Source organism: Taeniopygia guttata, chromosome 1A (genome assembly GCF_048771995.1).
Source record: "Taeniopygia guttata chromosome 1A, bTaeGut7.mat, whole genome shotgun sequence".
Lineage (NCBI taxonomy): Eukaryota > Metazoa > Chordata > Aves > Passeriformes > Estrildidae > Taeniopygia > Taeniopygia guttata.
In genome coordinates this window covers 55,090,505-55,112,756 of record NC_133025.1, presented here as the reverse complement: position 1 = coordinate 55,112,756, position 22,252 = coordinate 55,090,505, and the positions used below count along the sequence as shown (strand labels likewise).

The 22,252-nt window shown below is 41.8% G+C and overlaps 1 protein-coding gene across 1 annotated transcript in view; it reads left to right on the top strand.

The window, feature by feature from the left end:
• TMTC1 (transmembrane O-mannosyltransferase targeting cadherins 1) overlaps positions 1-22,252 on the top strand; it is a 134,616-nt gene that overhangs the window by 15,435 nt on the left and 96,929 nt on the right. Inside the window, exon 5 of the mRNA XM_030263243.4 lies at positions 1,895-2,029. Within this exon, the coding sequence (XP_030119103.4) occupies positions 1,895-2,029 (135 nt within the window). The remainder of the gene's footprint in view (positions 1-1,894; positions 2,030-22,252) is intronic.

Here is a 22,252-nt window from a genome sequence, read left to right as displayed (position 1 = left end):
GTCTAAAATATGTATTATTATGGTATACAGCACTGGGGGTAAATGGACTTGCCCTGCTGAATTAGATGGATGGTACACATTTGACAGATTTGGAGTGACCCACAGTTGCATTCTTTGTTTTGTGGTGGTGGTTTGTTTTGTTTTGGGTTTTTTCTTTTTTAATTTTTTGTTACTCTCCGGCTGCCTGATTATTTTTGTTGGGTAAATTGACCAGATGTGAAGAACTGATCCCTAAAATGCTGCATTCACCATGGCAAGACTAACATTTATTTTTAGTTTTGGAGTTCTGACTGAAGAAGCAACGTCTTAAAGTTTCTCTGCCTTAACTCCTTCCATACACAATATCTGCTTGACTATTCTGTCACAATGCCATGGGTTTAGAAATATTGTATGATGTTTAGTAGTAAAACCAGTTTTGATGTTTTTTCTGTCCTTTCAGAATGGAAAAAGATGGAAAATACCAATCCAATTCTGGTTGGAATAATTAGCAGCTCTCAAAAGTCACTGGAGAAAAATTAAATACTTTGAAGTTTGTACCCCTCACCCACTTAGTGTCACAAATAACTGTGCTCTTTTCCATCTCCATTCAAAGTCAGAAGTCTTGTTTTATAAAATACTTTTATATTAACCATTATATATGTTTTTTTTCTGTTTCTTTCCCAAAACATCCCTAGTGCAGAACTATGAGAGAGTGTAAGAGCTCACTGCTCCTGAGAATGGGAGGTCTCACTCCTCATATCATTTCTTGTGTTTCCACTGGTGCTGCCCCACCAGCTCTGTAACCTGTCACACCCTACATGAATTTGTGTGTATCTGGGTTATAAAAAGAACACTGAATTTGTGTTTCTGCAGTGAATTAAATAAACAGAGCTGGCACAAGGCAGGAGCAGCAACTGCAGGGAGGAGAAGGACTCTCAGGAGCATCCTGGCTTCCCTCCCTTTGTAGCCCTTGCCCTGATGGGGACAGACCACTTTTCAGACCTGCCCTCTGGCAGCATTAGCAATCAGCAGGCAGGTACAATGGATCGGCAGGGGATTCCTCCTCTTTTCACTGGATAAGTAGTTCTTAATGGTGTGACTGGTGGGCAAGTAGCCAGGGAGATTTCTGGGGGCTGACAGCCAACTTGCTTGTAAACACTTGCATTTACACCCTGACAGGCATGTTTCAGGAGCTGCCTGGCTAAAGGGAACACAACTGTTAATTAACTGGAGGAAAATCTGTGCCTTCCTCCTCCCTCCTTTCCTCAGTCTCCCCCCTCCCATAGGCCCACATTCCAGGGGGCCTCTTCAAGTTAATTTTTTTGTTTCAGTGGCGGCCAGTTGCCCAGATGTGGCACTATTTAGCTTGAAGGAATGAAGCTCTTTAGTCCAGATGTGCTGTATTTTTGTATCTCTTTTGGTTGCATTTATTATGCATTTATTGTGCATTTATCTCTTTGTGATACTTAAGATTCTATGACTGCATTTGACTTTAAGGGGCAGCAGAAAACAGCCTTGTATGTGTTGCTGAAAACTTATCTGCTTATTCTTCCAACCTGTCCAGATTGGTTTTCTGTTTCAAAGTGCTGAAACGTCGTTTGTTTTCTGGAGAAAAAAATTAGGAGTGACACCACAGTGCTTCCCATCTTAACAGAGGTCCAGAGAACAGCTTGGTACAGGAGTGCTCATCTTCTGTTGCTGTCAAGTCTCTAGGTCTAGTTAGGAACTAATAAATACTGTCCTCTCAGCACACAAAGACTTTTTTTGAGGATTAAAGCAATGTTGTCTGTTGTAGTTTGATACCGTGTGGTGCCGATTTTGTAGTGTTCAACCTTTTGAGACGTAAAAGTGCAAAGAATGGCAGTCCTGACATCCTTCTCTTTCCCCTTTCCCTCCTTTTGCTCCCTTTTCCCAGGAGGAACGGGGCCATCCCGCAGAGGCCGGCCGTGTGCTCTCCGTGCGGGGAGAACGGGAAGCAGCAGCGCTTTGGCCACCGCACCGCCTGGGGCTCCTGCCACCCGCCCCGGGAGCCCAGCGGGGCCCTTCGCAGGTACTGCTGCCCGCTCCTGCTCCCTTCCTTCTCATCCTGAAACTGCTGCCTTTTTCAGTGTGCCACAGGAGAGGGAAGATGGAGGAGGTGATAGAAGGGTTAAGGGAAAAAGGAGGAGAATATCTGAAGAGACGTTAGTGTTTTTGTTCTCTTTGATCCTTGTATTTGTCTCTGTTTTCCCTGATGGCTAGTATCATAGGATTGTTCAGGCTGGAAAAGACCTCTAAGATTATCAAATCCACTCATTACCTCAATGCTGCCAAGCCTGCTACTAAACCATGTCCCTAATGCCACATCTACACATACCTTCAGTGATGGTGACTCCACTGCTTCCCTGGGCAGTCTGTTGTTGATGACCCTTTCAGTGAAGAAAATGTTCCTAATATCCAATTTAAAACTTCCCTGGCACATCTTGAGACCATTTTCTCTTGTTCTGTTGCTTGCTACTAGGGGAGAGACTGATGCTCACAACAGGGGCTGGAGGTTATCAATATAAAAAACATCTTCTCTCTTGTTCCATCATCTTGTTCCTTGTTTCTTTTACTCCTGTTTCTTTTTTCTTCTTACTGCTCCTTTCTCCCCTCCATTGCTTTGTACTTTTCCCAGACGCCCTCCCTCTGCCCCTGCTTTTGGGAACATCCCTTTCTTACACAAAGGGAAAGCCTCTCCTTTCCCAGCCTCTTCAGGGAAGACTGCAGAGCTGTGTTGGAGAGTCCATGCACGTGGGATGGCTTCAGAGTGAGCTCCTCCACGCTGCCAGTTGGCATTTGCTTTTTGGCAGCTGCCTCTTCAAGTGTTGTGAAGGATTTCTGCACATGACAAATCAAGCCCTGCATGTATATAGCTGCTTTCTGTTTGAAAAGGGGCTCTCATGCTGGTGTAAGCTGCTCAGCTGCTCTCTCCTCAAGTGACTGACTGTGTACAACACACTTACAACAACTTGCTGTGAGAGTTAGCTGTAGGATGCCCAAAGTGGAGCTGGCTTGGTCCCAGTGGCTGAGGGAAGCATGCCTGTGAGAGTTGTGCTGTTGACATATTATGTGATATGAAGCAGGAAGAATTCAAAACAATTTCTCTATTAAAATGTATTCTGTATTAAAAAAAAAAAAACGTAAATCCTTGCTATAGAAGAAAAAAGAAAGAAAATATGAAGTTGGTGTTGAATCTGTAAGATTAATGATGCAACTTTTCCTTGTAATTCACATTTGTCTGACTTGTGTAGGTCTTCTGGCATGGCAAAAGGATGGGGGGAAAAAGCTTTAAATATTTCAGAAGCTCCAAAATTGGTGAACAGATTTGGCACAGTGAGATGGCTTCAGGTATCTTATTTACTACCAGATTACTAATTGTAAGGTTTTAATTAGAATAAAGTAGTAGTGCACTGATCTGTACTTTTAAGTACTTACAATGTGATCAAGTAGGTTTCTATTTAATAATAATTTATTATACCTCTTCTTACTAGAGCTAACTGAAAAATGCAGGAAGATGTAATGGAGGAATTAAGGGAATTGGTCTAATTAGCAGTAACTGGAGCTAGTTATGTAAATTTTTGGTGCAGAGATATTTTTGTTCTTTATTGTCACTTGCTCTTATCTTCAGCTATCCAGTGAATATGTGGGTTGCAGTCCCAGTTGCCTTTAGGAGTAAGGAATGAGTTAGTCTGGAGGAAGTTGTAGGTTTTATCACCACAATTTATTGCAATTTTGGGGAATGCTGGCATATGCTACAGAGATGAGGTAACGAGAATCTCTTGTGGGTTTGATCCATCTCCCTGAGTTTTAAAACCTGAAAGAGGCTTGTGAATGTATGTGCCTTTCCATATGATATAAATGGGGTAGGACAGACAGGGATTTTCATGTCAGGCTTGTACTTGTGTTTGGGGTAAAGTCTCAGTGCTTTCACTCTGGTGTGGTATGTGTCCTGTTGAAAATCACTATCAATGGCAATCATCACTCATTTTCTTTTTCGTGGTTTGTTGAAGCAACTGTAAACTGGAATCTAATTTTTTTACCTTTTTTTTCTTTTTTTAAATGGTTTTGGTTATGCCATGTCCTATGTGCCTCACACTCTGTTGCTAAATGTGGTCCAGCCATGAACATCCAAGCCACCTAATCACTCTGAAGGTTTTGAGCTGTATAAATAACTGGGGACTGCAGTCTAAGCTTCTTGAAAAACAAGACTCCACAATAGCTTGCATACTTTTGAAACTGAAATTTCTCTTTCTCTTTGGTGTCCTAGAAGGTCATTTTTATTGTGTCTGCTGGTGGTGAGACTCCTTCCTTGGAGTGGACCACAGACTGGAATTAATGCTGCTACTTTCCATGTATATGAATGGTTGCATGAGGTTTTTTGTGGGTTATTTTTGTTTATGTATTTTATTTTAATTTTTTTTGTCAGGTTGCTGAAGAAGCTGGTGTACCTGGAGCTGTGCCCAACAACATCACTTTAACTCTGTGTTGTTATGTAAAAGAGAGTGTGGGAGCTCACTACTCATTAGCATTGTGGGAACCAGGCCCAAAACCTCATTGATCCAAAATCCAATGAAATCCTAAAGGCTGTAGCAGGGATAAATGGGATCTGATTACTAAACTGTGGCGGTGCTGTTGTTTCCTCTTACAGTGGTGAGGGAAAGAAGGTGGAAATGCTCTGCAGAATGTGGTGCATTCCAGGGATGTCTGCACTGGCCCTAAGTTTGATAGACTGTGAGGAAAAATATGTTGAGGTCATAACATTTCTTCCCCGAGTCCCTGTGCAGTGTGCGTGGTCAGGGGTTGAGCTGAAACAGATGCTGTCCTTCAGCATGAAGGAGGAGCACAGGGAGAGGTGGAGGGAAGGTGCTGGCACACACAGTGTGGGACTATGTAGCAATTGCTGGGATTTTCCTCACTGCCTGCTTCTATTTCCAATACTTGTGTAGCAATGATTTTTAATTTTTTTTTCTTTTTTAACTAGTATGATAGTGTAGCACATTTCTGCTTAAACATGGAATTACTGTTCAAAAAGCAGAAGTGTCAGCTGAATTTCTGTTCCTTCCCCATGCCACACAGTGCAATTCTATGTCCTAGATTTGTAACTGATATAGACAGAACAGTGTGACCACTTTCCCAGGTGTGGGCTTTCATGTGTGCAAACTTCACCTTTTCTTGAATTTGTTAAAGAGTATTTGATAGAAAAGTGTGTGTATGAAACTGTCTGGGTTATAAAAGTGCGAGGAAAACATCTTCTGTTAGATGGGGTACAACTTTTCTTAAATTTTGGTAAGTTGTTCCTAGTTGCACTTATACACCCCGGAGGTCAGTGGTGGTCGCTTTCATGTGCAAAGCACAACAGCAAAAAGCAATGTGTATCTCTGAGAAAAGCAGCAGGGAGGGTAACTATTATTTATGTTGTATGTTTGGCTAAAATAAGGCAAGAAACCTGGATACTTGTCTCTGGCCTGAAAGTTCCTTACTGTGCAACAACAAAATAGCAAGGAAGTCTTAAAGGCTTTGCAAACAGCAGTGCAAAAAGCTGGTGAAGAAATTCCAGGACAGTTTGGGATTGTCTGTGGTGAAAAAGGTCTGGGTATGGGAATAAATCAGAAGGACTCCATTTCCTTCATGGTGGAAAAAAAGCCCCCTGTTTATTCACATAACTCCTTTTTATACAGTTTTACAGACCTTGTGTGTGACTCCAATTGCTTAGTAGTTTTCTTGTCAATTGCTAATTGGTTAATAACAAGTTGTCACCCTGTATTAATAGGGTGTATACCTGCAGGAGAAGTTGTTTGTGAGAGATAGTTTTCATTCATTTTTCTATCTAATGGTGTAAAACCAGTTCATACAGGTGCAAGTTGTTTTTCACCCAGGAATAGATTGTTATGCTAACAAACTCATCACACCAGGACTGCTTTCACAGGGGAACTTAAAAAATGCTAGCCTGACAAGGCCAGCCATTGATTTTAGGAGAGCAGGCTTGCTTTTATGAAGCCTTTCTTTATGATTTTTCTACCTTACTGCAACATCTGGAAGCCTAGCAGTCAAAATGCTTTTCTTCTTTAGGAAAGCAAAATGTGTAATCTGGAACATTAAGCAATAGAGCCAGCCTAGGCTTTTTCCTTCCCCTCTTACTGGTGATGTCCTCAGGGTTGCAAGATTTTACAAATAAAGGATAAAGCTCCAAGTCTGTGATGCTCTGAGCAAAGGTTGGTATAAATTGCCTCTGTGTGAAAGCAGAGAAAAGGAAGTGCTGCACTGTCACTGGCTATAGGCTGATTTTTTTTTTTTTTTTCCCTTAATTGATATTTAAAATTGAATTGAGAATAGGACAACAAAAGTTTGCTCCAAAAGGCAAATAGGGTCCTGAGTCCCAGGGCTTGGGGAAGCACAGTGTGTGCTGAAAGATGGTAGATTAGGTAAGTGTTGTTGCTATCCTGGGATCTGTGGGATGCTGCTTCTGTGGTGTTGCAAGTTTTTTTAATTCTAGCAGGTTTGCTAGAATTCTTGCTATTTAGTAAGCTGAAGTTATGAATGAAGTTCGGCTGCCTCTGGGGAGGTGGGTTGCAGAGGTGGATTTGGCCTATGGTTTATTCTTCTCTGAACTTAGTTGTTAAGATGGTTTTTCTCTTGTGAGTCTGAGCAATGGCTCTCTCTACTGCTGTGTCTGTACAGTCTGTGTAGGAAATGTTGAGTGAATCTTTCTGAAGGCCATGAGTTCCCCTGCAGTCAGTGACAATATTTATTGTCATGCACAGATGATACCTGAGGCCACCAGAAAGCTCTGCTAGAGTCTAGAAACATGTGAGATGTGGGTGCCCCTGTGCTTACAGCCTTGGATTCAGACAAGGATTTACATGCTCTGGCCTGCAACTGGATTCCAGAGAACCCTTGTGTAATCTTGGGAAAATAATTACATCTCTCTGTTCCCATGGCATGTGCTGGAAGATGAGGCACAGTGATGCATGCTGCTTTTCTGCTTAATTTGTGTTATGTACTGGTTGTCTTGCATCCCCCTCCCAAAACAGAAACAAAGGTAAGGATTCTCTCTTAGGCATGCTTGTGCCATTATGTGTCTTAATTTTTGAAATCTTCAAATGCTGTTTCAGTGCAAGTAACTGAACTCATTGCTTGCAGAGTGAAGTTTAGTTAAGAACAGCACTGCTTTGGTATGGTGATGACTAAGGTTGCATGCATGCAGAAAAAGACTTGTTTAGACCTCATTGTGCTGCAAAAATACACAGTAGCCAGATAAGAAGGATCTTCTTTAGTTTTGGCCTCCTTGTGTGTTTTTTATTGTGACAGTCTTTATTTACACTATCACATAGTTTTTTCTTTTTTGCAAAATCCCTGCTCAATTCATTGCTCGGAGTGGATGGTGCTCACATAATGATTAACAATTTGCTATTTTGTTTCTTCCTGGTCCAGAGCATTGCCCCATGCCCTATTTACTTAATGTTATTCAAGTCCTGCTCTGAGACAGATTTACACTTCTCAGTAATTCCTCTGTGTACAGACTCCCAAATGCTGGTATTTCCTTGCAGTTTGTTACTTAGGTCTGTAATCTTCCAAAGTACTTTTGGCATAGTTTCTGGATGTGTAACTTCCTTACTATTCAGAACAAGTAAAGTGAATAGCCAGAAATTTTGTAGTGGGGAACCACATGAATGTTAAGAGTTGGATTCACCTTTGTATTTACTTCATGGACATCTGCTGCTGGAGCAAGCAGGCTGTCTGGTGGCAGCAGTAGACTGTGCTCTATAGGAATCAGTCTTGAGAGGTGGGGGACCTTTTGGACCTTTTCCTTGAGCTATTTGCAGACAGAGGAGGCATAATGGTATGATGTTCCCTCCCAGACTTGGAGAGGAATGAACCCAGCCCAGCATGTGCAGCTTCTTCAGACAGCCCTTTTCTTCCTCTCTCCCTGGTTAGTTGCCCTGCCTCACCTGCTGCAGCCTGCTCATCTCTTCTCATTTGCTTTTCTTTAGTCATTTAATTGCTTCCAGTCTTTGCTGCTCAGGCTTTGCCTTGTGGATCTTGCTGCTTTCCTCAAGAGCTACTGTGTTAGTCTCACTCCCAGCGTCCCTCCTGTACTCCTGTCCCCATAGTCCTTGCCAAGCCAATTCAAGGGCCCCGATCTGTCCTTGTACTGCCTGTTGCATCCTCCACGTGCTCCCCACTCCTCCCATCTCTCCGGTTCAATCTTCTGCCATGGGATCTCTGCCCAGCATGGGGGCAAGGTCCCTCTGGATTCTTTCAGCACTCACTGTCTTTGCTTCTCTCTTCTTCCCTCTGCATGGGTTTCTGCTCTATGGACTGCAAACCCCAGTTTCTTTTTGACCTTATCTCCAGCTTTGGGGGTCCAGCTCTCCTCTGCCCTATAGCTAACTTGTGAGTTTTCCCTGTGCTGCCTTCGAGGAGGAGGGAGCATGGAGAGCCAGGCAGAAGCCAGGAGCCTACTCTGCTCTGGTGCTTGGGGTGGCACAGAGCCACAGTTGATCTCACTCTTGGCTTCCCTGTGGCTGGAAAAGTAGGCACTTGTGCATGCAGTTGTTTGAATAGGAGAGGGTTGGTTTTAAATTTGACAGCCTTTGTTGGATCCTGTTTCAGCCACTGTTCTGGATAGCACTTTTCTTGCAGTACAGAAAAAACACCTCTTTCCCTCTTTTTAAGTACTTCCTAAAAGGAAGAGGAAAGTAAATGATTTCTCCTGGACTATTTATATGTGCCAGTACCAAGAGGCCCTGTTTATTTCAGTAAGCAGCAAATAAATGGAAGTAGTTTGCCTTCATGTACATTGAATGTCAGAAAAAAGGGATGAGACTGAGTCTGATGTTACTTTTCTTAGCTGATGATGACTTAACATGTTCTAGCTTGTTTGATTTTTTTTTCTTTTTTAGAGAAGATTATTTAGTCTTCTAAAGATTCTTTAGACTTTGATTTAGTTCATGAAAATCCATTTTTGTGGAAACTGTGCCTAGAACAAAGAATGGTGCTGTGCAAAACAGAATCAGGAGTAAAAGTTAATGACTGGTTTTGGGTTTCTTTTTTCTCCCTCTTCTGAAAGATGCTGATCACTTATTCATTCGTGTGCAGAGGGAGAGGTTTTTCTCTCTCATTAATGGGAATTGCGTTTAAGCCCTGCAGTTGCAGTCACTTCATTGTACGTCAGCCTCTTCTGTTCCCTGTGTTGCTAATTGGAAATCCCCAATTTGTAGGTGCAGCCTGTGTGTCCCAGAGCTGACTCACAGGAGTCTCTGTTCATTCCCTTTGCTTCACAGGACTGCCTTTCTATTCACAGTTCACGGCAGTCTCATTAAACCAGTGTTTGAAGCAGCAGCGTGCCCGTGCCCATTGGCTTTCTCTGAAAGCCCTGTAAACCACTGTCAAAGAATTAACAGCGGCTGAGAAACGGGAACAAACCCTAATGGCTTGCAAGGTCATTTTCCTTGCAGTAAATCTGGGTTAGTTTGGCACAGAACAGTATTTCAGTCACCCAGGAAATAAAAGAAAAAACTCAACCACAAGACCTGAAGATGGATGATACTGAGATTATTGCAGGTATTTCCCTGGATAGCAAATCTAATTGAGCAATTTCTCTCTTACACGTTGACTTCCAGGCACATTTTTTATTGTCTTTTTGGAAACTTTTAGGCTGTTCTGAGGAGTAAAGGACTCAGCTGTAACTACTTACCTCATTAATGACTGATGCTTTCCAAGCTGGTCCATGTTTCATCTGTGAACCTGGTAATCACAGCATGTATTAAGGGAGGGACAGAAGAATCTCAGAACTAAGTTACTTGGCTTTGAGTGTTCATGGGCTGATACAAGAATCATTTGCTCAAAACCACAAGGACATCAATCTCATCAAGTGTGACTTCAGGTGGATGGTTTTGGTTGTGTGATAAGGGTTATTTTGCTTTCTTTAATATGAAGTAGCTGTTGAGATTTAATATTTGGTTTAAAAAGTCAAAAAAAATCTGCTAGCATGTGTAAAGTTTCTCCCGTCCTCCCTGTATGCTTTCCAAGATGAACAGATTCTTCCCTGACTAGAAACTTAATCTTCAACTTAATCTAGAGTATTAAATCCTCTTTCACATTTCTAATGCAGTTATCCCAATAGTCTTTTCCATCAAGTGCATTAGAAACCTTAATCTTCTACTTGGCTTGGAAATGCTGGAACACACTTTTCTCTCTTGATCTTTGAAATGCAGATTTTCTGTTTCTATTCTTTTAAGCAATTTCCAGAATGTGAATATCCAGGAAACTGCAGTGCAGAAGGGACTCTTGTAAAATGCATTCCACATTCCCAAACATCCGTGTTAAAATTCAGATATTGGCCAAAGAAAGCCGTGAAAGGCGAGGTTTGTACTTGGGCTGTTGGAATGCTGCTGTTGAGTGTTTGCTTTTGCAGGTCTGACGGGTCTCACAGCATCTGGAGACACCCTGCTTTGCCTTACGAGTTCTCATTGCCTGCCACAGCTGATCATGGAGTGGTTTAAATGATAATCTTCTACTGGAATATGCTGTGGTGGTTGTTTTGATTTCTTTTTTTTCACCTCCTTTCTAAAAGTTAGGTCCTGTTGTCTTAAGAAAGTATCATTCTTTTGCCATGTGGGTAATGCAGTTGTTTGCTCTGTTTAAAGCTTGGTTGGCAGCATGTTTGCTGTAGATCCTCTGCTGGGGCTGAAATCTGCTCAAATCTCTCCTTTTGTGACCTGTGAAATCCCTTGGTTGTTCAAATCAGCTCTGGTGTAAGGAGATATTAAACATAAAATTATTACTTTGAAACTAACTATGGTTGCACTTTGGTTGTGCTAGTATAAAAAGTATGGAATAAAGTACTGTTCCATTTAATCTGTGAAAGAAGCCAGTAAACCCTCTGGGTATTCTTCCAAAGAGGAAAATTAGCAGGAAAAGCTTGACAAGAAACTTTTCCACTGATTAATCACAGTAAAATTCAGGGAAAGAGTAATTATCAGAGGTGGAAGGGAGATGGAACACTACCTTTATATCTTTCCCATAAAACACAACTTTAACCCCTTATACACCACTGTTACACATACAGTTCCTTCAAGACCATGCTAGGAATTTCTGCAGAGACCAAACTGGTGTAAAATGATGGCCTTGGGTTCTCCTGAGAATATTTTGGTATTAGCTGATTTAATTGCATTTACCATAATCTCTGCCTAATCTCATGACAGCAGCTTCTATCACTGCAGCTTTGAATTATCTATAAAAGTTGGAAGCAGAGATATATTTTTTGTTTGTTTTTTTGGTAGCAAACTCAATTAATTTGTTGTTGTTCTCCCTCTTGTCTCCTGTTTTTTCCACTGTTAATTATGTCAAACATTCATTTCAATAGATGAGTTGCTTACAATACAAATGTTTTTGGTAAAAGCATCAGGAATTTTCGTTTTAGAAAGCTGTCACCTGGTCTGTGGTCTAAATGGCTGCTAATGCTGGTCTTTCCAATCAGTCTGTTATGATCAGCATTCCTTTGCTGATCTTGGCTGACACACTGTGGATTCACTGTCATGATCCTGCCTGTGGTCCTGGATGATATCTCCTGCATGGAATTCCTCTCTACGGAAAATGAAATTCCTTCATTCATTGGAGATGACGGATAGCTTTCCAGCCAGAAGGCATTTATTCATGCATTTGGTCTAGTGCTATGCATTAATGCAAATAGAGGAATTTTTGCATGATATTGCTTCAAGAGAACAAAACAACTCAACAAAGAATTCCTTTTACTTTAAGTTAGGAATTGTCTGTTGAAGTCCTATTAGTACGTTTAACATAATTGAAGAACACACCATATCAAGCGAGGGATCCATCTAGCTCTGTATTCTGACTGTGGTCATTACTGGATGCTTACAGAGAAGAGAAGAATGGGAATGGGGCCAGGACAGGGTTATCTTTCCTTACTGTGGCTGCTGAACATGTGCCAGGCGTTGATTTAGAGTCCATGGATCTGGATGCTGTATCTAGAGTACTGTATTTAAGACTCTCCATGGACCTGCCCTCTGTGGAGTTGCCTAATTTCCTTTTTAGAACCCTTTTCTCCTCTGACTTTGAGGGCCTCTTGTCGCTGTGAGTTCTGTGATTTTAATTACATGCCATATAAAGGAATCTTTTTGTTTGCTTGAAACCTGATAATTTCATTGGGAGCCCTTTGACTTTGTGCAATAAGAAGTAGAAAGTAATTTTGCTGGTTCCCTTCCTCAGGCCCTTCATAATTTTGTAGTATCTCTGCGTGTACTCCCTTCCCAGGGTGGAGAGCCCTGTTCTCTTGGCTCTCTCCTCACGCAGACACCATTCCATGTGTCTGATGAGCCTTATTACCCTTTCCTGTACCTCTTTGATCTCTATTAGATCCTTTGGGAAATGGGCAGAGGAAGGGAAAGTCTCAGAATATCATGCAGTACTCCAGATGCTGGGACTTGGATTTTTATTATCTGTATTATTGCTTTTGTTTTTCACAAGCTGGTTTTTTTTTTATTTGTTTGTTTGGTTTTTTTGTTTGGTTGGGTTTTTTTGGTGCTGATTTATGGCATTACTTCTTTCTTTATTGTTTATTATTTTGTTTTGACTGGAGTCTGTTTAGGTAATATTTACAGTAAAAATCAGAATGGAAAAATCTTGAGTATATTTTATTACTATGTTTTCTATTGTGTGTACTGGCTTTGGCTGCATCTGCCTGGCCTGTTCCCCATTACAAGGAAAAGGCTGGAGTAAGATGCTGAACTAAGCTGAGATGAGCCAGGTTGATTTTGGGGCCAGAGATTACACCATCGAAGTTTGCAGTTGCTGTATCTGGGTCTCAGTTACCTAGATGTGGGTTTACAATATATCCTTCTCTTCTTAACTGCTCTTTGGGGATCAGTAATATCTCAAAGAAACCTTGGGCAAGGCTTGTGGGCTGAGTAGAAGGGCAGAATCCCCTCGTGTCTATGCTCTATCACTTAGGGAGAAGCATTGCCTCTCTAAACCAAAGGGCAGAAAGTTTGAGCATTTACCCCGATTCACAACCATGAAATCTGACATAAAGCAAAGACTTAATCCAGGATTTCCCAAATCTGAAGCAGATCTACCTCAATAAAAGTCTTCCTCCCAGTAAATTGACAATTTCTTTCTTAAAATTTGCTGTAAGTACAGAGCCCCCCTATCATCCTCTGCTTTCCTGGAAGCTGAAAGCTTCATCATTTGTTGCTTTTGAGTACTAAGATCTAGACAGTGCAAGCCATGAGAGCTGCTGTCCCATGGCTTTCATGTCACTATTTGTTGCATTATTTACTTTGATCTCATTTAGCCTCTTGACTCCATCAAAAGCACCTTTGAATGTGAATTAATTAAGAGAACTGTATTTTCTTCTTTCAATTGCCTTTAAAAGAGAAATGCTCCCGGTAGCATTAAGGTAGGAGAGAAGTGGGTTTTTTGTCTTCACAAGCTGTTCTTTCGTCATGAACAAAAGGCTTTCTCTGCCTTCCCTTACATTTTGGGAGTGTGATATTTTTATAGATTGAAGGTGCTTTTTCCTGGGAGTTCGGAAATACCAGAACCAAATAAGACTCCCTCAGTGGCCTACTAGCCAAAAATGAGCAGCTTTTTCATAAGGAAGATGACTTTAATATTGCAGCAGAGCACTCAGTTAATTATGAGGTGTGAACAAGGAATATGTTTCACAGTGCCTTGGCAATTTTTGGAGTTCACTGATCCGTAAACAAGATTATTCCCTAATAGTCCTTCATCTCTGCCATTATTGCACAAGGATATTCAACTTGAAATTAAATTAAAAATTATCATCGTTAAAGTTAGTTGAGCCATGGCTAATCTTTTGAGAATGTTTCCAGGATTAACTATTTTAGATTTGCTCAGTTACTTGGGGAAGAGAGAATTTTTTTGTCGTTCTTCCTGTGCCGTTTTTATAAAGACCACACTGTAGCAACCCTCTGCTGAGAAATATGCGAATTAGACCAGTTTTTCAGTCTGTATTTCTTTTCAAAGTCCTTGACACATCAGGCAGCTGATGTTTCAGGGAGGAAGTACTTCTTCAAGGTACAGGGTGGGTTTTTTGCAGTTCTTTTAGCTTTTGCTAACCCAAGAGCAAGGGACTGAATTTGATTCCTGACTGCCAGCTGTCCAGCCCATCTCTGTCTGTGACCCTCAGCCTGTTTGTATGGGATGGAAATGGACACAGGCTGTTGGTGCAGAAATGTCACACAGTTTGTGATCTCTCTGGATTATGCAGAGCTGTGACTCCTTGAAGTAATTTTTACCATTATTTGAGCATCATTGTAGATTTTTAAGGTCTAGAGGGACCATTTATGATCATCTAATCTGAATTAGAGCATGGTGCAAGAGATAGAGCTCCATGTAAGAATTACTGCAGGAAGCCTGCATTTCTCTGTGAGCTGCGTCACACATCTGTCAACAGCCCTGACTTTAAAGACTCAATGTGAAGGAGTATTTGAAAAAATCCTTAGGTGAATGATTGCAGCAGTATGCTATTCTCACTGTTAAAAAAGTCCTTATTTCTGGTTTGATCCATCTAATTTCAGCTGCTAAGCACTGCATCTCATTTTGTCTTTTTCCAGTAAATTAAACAGGGCTCTCCTTGCTGAAAGTTTTGCAGTCTGTGATTGTTGTTTTATTGCTCTTCCAGACAGAAGGCTGGGTACATCTACTCAGCAGTTGCTGTTGTGATGCAGTTTATGTATTTGGGTTGGAACAAGTCTCACATTAGATAGTTGGGTCCTGCTAATAATATGTCTGCACTGGCATGGAGATCAGAGTGGGTGAAGCAAGCTTTCTAAGCATTTGCCAATTTTTTTTAAAAATTTTTTTTCTTTTGGATGTCATGCTAAGCTGTTTGAAAGCAGTAAAATACAGTTATGTTTTGCAGTGCAAAACTGACATATTGTAAAAGCTTTGCTGAGTAAAACCAACTAGACTAGAGTAAAATGAGCGTATCTCTGATAATAAATCCCTGTGGAGCAAGAACAAGCTCTTCCCGTGTGCTTGTTGTGTTTTTAGCACAAAAGTGTTTCAATCTTAATTGGAAAATTAGTCATATGAGGAGGTGCACTTATCTTGCATCTGCACACGCAGATGACATTTGGATGGTGTGCTGCTCCTGATCTTAGTGCTGCCACGCATCAGCAAACGCAAGTGCTCCAAGTTTGGAGCTGACATTTTGTGGAAGGGCTGTGAGCCAACACATGGTCTTTGAAATGCTGCACTGAGCCCCTGCTCACAGTGGTAAAGTTGGAGAAAAGGGAGTGGAGAAAATTTGGAATGGTCGTCCCTTTTAACACAAGATTGTCCCTCACAATGTGGTTCCGAGCAGGTTTTATATTGAATTCACTTTTAGAAACCAGAAAATAGATTTTATTTATATATTTCATATCCAGCATGTTTTATAATCAAGAAACATAATTTCAGAGGGGGAAAATGCCTTCTGCTGAGTTGCTGGCAGCCTTACCTAGAGTATGTAGGAACCTGTCAAGAAAGCAGGGCTGTCTGTACTGACCTACACAGATGATGCTTCATTTGTGAGATTCAGTTAAAGTGCAAAGTAATATGAATAATTTGGCTTCAGGTTCAATGTTTAAGAATGCATAAGACCAGAATATTTGCATTGTGCCTTTCTACCCGCTGAGACTCTGACCCAGCTGTCAGACTACTCTGTGGTTACGATTATCTTTTACATAATGACTTTTCATATTCTCATATTTGATTTTTTTTTAAGCATCTGTCATTACCTCTCCAGAAACCCCTTACAAATTAGAGGTGCACCTTGCATAACTGAAGAGCAATTACTGTTCCATTACCAAGTAATGAAGTGCACACTTGTATGAAAAGAAAGATGACTCAAGATTTGATAAAGTTCAGTAAGATTCTTAAGATAATTTCTGGAAGTGTTTTCTGCCTTCAAAGCTTATATTTTAGTAGGTGGCAGATCTTATATCTAGTATCCTACTTAAAAAAGTATTAAGGAAGAAAAAACATATGTGAGAACTTGAAAAAGGGAGCTGTTTTCTTATCAAACTCAAGGCAAATGTTTTGACAAAAGATGCTTCCCTGCCATGGGAGGACATGAGAGTTTGTGATTCTGATAATTGACTTAGTGTGGTGATTCAGTGTGTTCTTGTCCCCCTGGTAATCCTGTCAGGACATGAAGGAAGCTTCAGGGAAGGCCAGAGTCCTGCAAACACAGTATGGTGTGGTCATCCCCCAGGTTATGTTTGAAGACAGTTTTAGCTTTCTTTAGAGTCATTAAGGTTGAAAAGTACCCTCAAGGTCATGGAGTCCAACCATTAATCCAGCACCACCGTGTTCACCACTAAACTATAGCCCCAAAGCGTTTCTGAGCACTTCCTGGGCAGCCTGTTCCAATGCCTGACCACACTTTCAGTGAAGAAATTTTTCCTAATACTCAATCTAAACCTTCTCTGGCACAACTTGAGGGCATTTCCTGTTGTCTTATCACTTGTTGCCTGGGAGAAGAGACTGACCCCCAGCTCAATACAACCTGCCTTTCAGCACTGCAGGGCTTCTTGTGACCCAGGAGCAGGACCCAGCACTTGGACTTGCTGCATCTCACACAGTTGGCCTCAGCCCATTGATCCAGCCTGTTCTGATCCTTCCTCCGTCGTGGTTCAACACTCCTTCCTAGCTTGGTGTTGTCTGTAAACTGATGGAGGGAGCACTCAATCCCTTTGTCCAGATCATTAACAAGGGCATTAAACAGAGCTGGTCCCAGTGCTAAGCCCTGGGAACACCAGCAGTGACCAACCCCCAGCTGGATGTATCTCCATTCACCACCACTCTCTGGGCCTGGCCACCAGCCAGATTTTTAAGCTGCACCTGTCCAGACCATAGGCTGCCAGTATCTCCCGAGAAATGCTCTGGGGAGACAGTGTCAAAGGATTTAGCAAAGCCTTTTCAACTGGATAATGTTGCAGGGCTCTTGAGGGAGTCCAGATGGTACCCTCAGGCTAGCTTTTGAGATGTGGGATTCCCTGTGCAATCACTTGCAGGGTAATGCTCTCTGCCAGTTACGAATTTTTTTCTCTTGGGCACCCCAAACACTGAGGTACTTAAGCAGGAAATTATTTTGAACGTTTAGGTCCTTACATTTAATGCTTTTTGAGTAGAGTTTAGCGTGATGATCACAATCTGCTAATCCCTCTAGCAGAGTCCCCCAGTAAGTGGGACACGTAATCACGATGATTACTGGGTCAGTGCAGCAGAACAGCTGGTGTAGATTGCTGGAATTCTGTTTGTGTTTAGCACAGATCTGGTTTCCACATCTCCAGTATCCTCATGACAAGGCTTGCAAGCTTAGGGAATGGGATGGTTGGCAGTGCAGATCTCACCAGCTCGTTGAACCTCCCCATGGAGATTCTTCTCACCTTCTTAAACTGGGCTTTGTGAATTTTAGATCCTTGTTTTTTATGACCTTTCCTAATCGGTTAATGCTAATTTTCATGGACTGCTTCTCTGATGGGACTTGCTGTGGCTTTAGCAAGAAGGGAGATATACTCTCTGATTCAGTAAAAGAAAAAAAGCCCCAAACCTATGGAAACCAATGCAGTCCAGAAGATAATCTGCAAATGGTTGCTTTTGTCAAATGAACATCAGGTGGTAAGGGACTATTTGGCTTATCAGACATAGAACCTCTTATCATGCACAGCCAGTTATGTAATTCCTTTAACAGACTAGCTCAGTGCTGTGTGTGTCCAGCTGGATTGTTTCCAAGGCTCCCCTTGGAAGGCTATTTGTGTGACAAGCTTGCCTGGAAAGCTCTCCTTTCCTTGCCTAAAAGTCTCAATAGCCAATGAGCCAATATTTGCCCACTTAATCCTTATGTTTGTGCGTCTCTTTTATCCTCCTTCCTCTTCTTGCCTGCAAGTTAATGTGTGGGCACACAGAACTGGAGAGACTGTTGACGTACAAAACTGGGGTTAAAATCTGAGAATCCAGCAGCAACTTTTTATTTTGTGTTTCTGGGGAGGGGATACAGGATTGCCATTTCTTGTTAGTAAATAACATACTAACCTTCTCACTGGCTTTGCCTAGGCAGGTTTTGTGCAGTGATGATGGCTGATACTCTCCAGAGAACTTGCCTTTGCTTTTGCCAAAGAGAAGTGTATGTTTGGAGTGAATATTTTCATTTTTATTTATGTTCTTTGGTCAGGTGCCATGAGAATCTCAGCAGTTTCAGAAACTTAAGCTTTTCATTCAGACTTGCAACCATTTTGAGAAAGCACAGAACAAAAAAACATCAACTGCAAATATGAGGGATGAAAAAAAATGCCATCAGGATCCCTACCAGATTTGTTTAAGGTAATTTTATAGGTGAGTCAAGCACTAGAGAGAGCCTCCTGCTTCATCTTGGTAACTGGCATGCAGGAAAAGTGAAGTTGAACTATTTCGTATAGTGGCTCGTGCTTATGCCTTGTTGTACACTAGTGTATATCACTAATGAGATGAGAACTGAAACTTAAAACTGGACCAAAATGTATATATCAACATCTTCCCTACATGTTAGTGAAGGAACTTGCTGCTTCTTGTTTTCTTCTGGACTTCCAGAGGCTTTAGTTCTCATTGTGTCAGGCCTTTTGGAGACCCCAGTTCCCTTTCCATGAGTGTGTTGGATAGGTTTCCTTTGCCATGCCAATGGGGTGCTGCTTGCCTGTTATGTCTGAAAAATTGTTGAAATTATTTAACCTGTAAGCCAATAACATAATCATGGTTTAGGAAAAGGATCATTGTCTTTCCCTGCCTGGTAGTGTACTTCTGGATCCCAGAGGGTTGTCTTCCCAGAGAGAGACATCTGCCTGTTCTTCTGTCTTTGCCATGGATTTCTATCCATGAAGTCCCACAAAAGATTGCCTGTTACTGGACAAGAGTGATTTGCTCCTTTTTGGCTGGACAGTCTGAGGGGTCTAAATCTCCAGGGGAAGCAGGGTGTGCACTTTGTTCATCTCTGTCCCCCTTGGAAGATGTGTAGACACAGTCATCCCCAGGCTCAGCCCAGCCTTAGGGCTGACTGACTTTTCTTCAGCCATGAGGTGAAGCTCATGGGATCTTGCCTTGGCTGCAGCTGGCCTCCATGGACATGTGGGACAATGCAGCAGCTGCTGTTGGATGGGCTGGAGTTCAAGTTGCTGCAGGATGAGGGAAGACCTCTGTGGGCTGGGTTGTTCTGTCCCTCAGCTGCTGAGCATCACCTTCAGGCTCTCCAGCTCTGACTAAGATGAACCCATCACTCAGCAATGGTACCAGCTCCTTTCAAGCTAAAGGAAAAAAAGACAGAGAGGAAGTAACTTGGAGCTGCATATATTAGTGGTCTGAAGTGTTTCTGGATCAGAGGAGACAAAATAAACTTTCTGCATGAGCTTGGATGTGTGGTGCTCAGCTCCCTCACTGTGCTCTGACAGCACAGTGATATGAAGGCATTTGACACCTTCCAGTATTGGCATCAGGAAGAGACTCTTAACACCTCCCAGCAGTTGGGTAAGTAATTTCCTGAGAGCAGAGGAAGGAATGTTGCCCTTCCCTCTCCCTGGCAGGCTTTGGGACGTGAATTCCTTTGTTTTGGAAACAAATTTGATCTGAAAACATTCTTTTCTGTAACAAAAATAGATCTTGTGGTACAGTCTCTCGACCTGATGTGAAGACTGAGCATTTCTGTTGCAAGGAGGAGCCTTTGGTGTCAGGCAGTAGCTGACTTCATGCATGGATGCCACACTGCCTGCTCTGAGTAACAGCCATGGTGTCAGATATGTACTGAGGTCCAAAGAGCTGAAAATGCACAAGTGTGAGGGGTTACAGATTTCTTCTTTACTGTTCTGGTGTTCTGGTTCGGTAAAATGTATTATATGGAGCTATTTATGTTAAACAGAACCCAAGCAGCTCTGCTCCCCAGTTTCACCTGCTTTGTTACTCCTTCCTGCCCACATGCTGTGCTTGCTCTAGGTGGCTGAAGTGGATAGAACCTTTGTTTAGGATGTGTGCTGGCCTCCTGGATAATCACAGTGTTCCCTGACCTGCTGCCTTCAGGAAAACATCTGTGTTCTGCTGAACTCACAGCTTTGCAAACTGTCTTTTCTGCCTGCAGGAGTATTGAGCAGTCAGCAAGAACCTGCTTTTTGGGGTTTTCTTTAAGGGAAATAAGAATTACAAAAGCAGCAAATTGTGGGAATGAACCCCTTTATTTTCCTTTCTATCCCTGCCATGGTGGTAAGGATGTACTAAAGGCTTTCCTAACCTTAGTTCACCTTGATAGAATGGTGCTGGTGAAGTATGAAGTAATAAGTGTATAAAATTTGGTAGAAATGAAATTGTCCCTTTAGTTCTACTTTTCTTTTGCCCACAAATTTGTTAAGCAAGTGGATGTGTATTTATGGATTAGGCACCATCTTCCCAGAAGACACTAAGAAATTAATACACACAGACTATGTTGCAAATTGCATTTAAATAGCTATTGCCTTATTTTGCCACACTTGAGTGGGAAATCATGCTGCAGGAGAGGAATAATGGCTGCGTGATAAATCTCAAAAGAAGTGCAGATGAGACGTCCTTGTAATGAGAGATGATAATTAGCAACTGCTTTGTTTGGCATGGTGTGGATGCTGTATTTGGATGCAGCGATTGTGTAGGTGTGGTGAGAAAGCAGAGGAGGGCCAGGAGAAAGGAAACCGACTCTTGAATCACTATTTTCAATCTCAGCCAACTTAATGTTGCGTAATAGAGGCACAGTCTAGCAAAAGCACTGCCAAGAGATAAAATGCTGGGTTTTACTCTTCTTCCTGCACTTCTCTGGCCTCCCAGCATCCCCTCTGCTGTTCTCTGCAGCACAACTTTCTCTCTGAGGTGGTTGGTATGTTGTCAAATCTTTTTGTCCCTTTTTTTTTTTTTTTGGTGGTGAAGTTTTCCTTGCTGTGAAATAAAAGATCCTGCCTTACTCCCTTCTTCTTGCTGTGTGAGTTTTAATTAATGTTTTTGCAAAGCGTGTTAAGATCCTTGAATAGCAGTGTGGTTTTGGCAGTGCTTCAGTCTCCTAGAGAAAAGTGTATGCCTCGGAGTGTAGGAAAAAAAGTAATTTAACAGGTTTTTAGGTTTAGAAAAAGACAGGTAAAAAGCCCAAACTTGGTGGGATAAAAAAAACCCCTGTTTTTCTTTAACTCACATAATCTTAAACTTTAGTCAGATAAAAGCATATTTTCTTTTTTTTTAGTAAGTGGAGTTGGGTGTCTTTCTTCCTGAAGGTGGGAGTCATCTCTATTGAAATCTTAGGAACAATGTTCATATTGCACTAGTTTATTTCCAGAACACTGTTTCCTTACACAGCCTTCCCATTCTCTATTCTCATGATAGAATTAAAATGAAACTTTGAAATGTGTCAGCTGTTCTCTTAAACGATATAACACATCCCTTTTTTAAGCAGTTGAAAGAATGGAAACCACACAACCTTCTGGATTGCTTTCAGTCCAGTGTAGGGTAAAGATGCTGAGTGTGTCCTGTATAAACTATGCCAGATCAGGCTGACTGGGGAAGCCCTTTTTCCCAGTCTCCATTAGGAATGCTTTGAAGCAGGTCTCTGTTTCAGGTTGTTACCACAGTGCTGAGATGTAAACTGGCAGCAGGACAAAAGTGGTGAAGAGGTCACCCACTTCTCAGTGTTGACCCAAATGTAAGAAAGGTGTTTTCAGTTTGGGGATTTTTTTTTTGCATGGTTGACTTGCTTACAAAATACTCTTAGGGATTCCAGTGTTAGGAATGTTAGGAGTCACATCTGTGGTTCCTCTAAAATGGTTAGCTTCATCATGGGAACAGTTCTGCATTTTCCACATGCTTGCTTTTAAACGTGTCCATGAAGCAACTTGAGGACATCTGGGAGGCTGGATAAACTGGTGCTTCTGGAAATTGCAGGGAAGCCATTTGGGATGAAAAGCTGCTTGTTACAAAACGTTTATTTGCTGGTGTAGGTGTGTTGTAGCAAGCACAAACACACTAGCTCTGCCTTTAGGGAGTGCAAGGAATTTTTTGTCCCTGTGTCTTCCCATTTAATTTCCAGTGATGGTGATGTTGCCATTTTTTTTTTGTGCTAGGCACTGCTTTGGGTTGTTTGGTTTAATCCACTCTGCCATTCTGGAGGTGAAATCCCTGAAATTTCTGATGGGAAGTAGGACCATGGTCTATATGTTCCTGAAGAGCCCTTGGATAGGTAGTGTGGTAG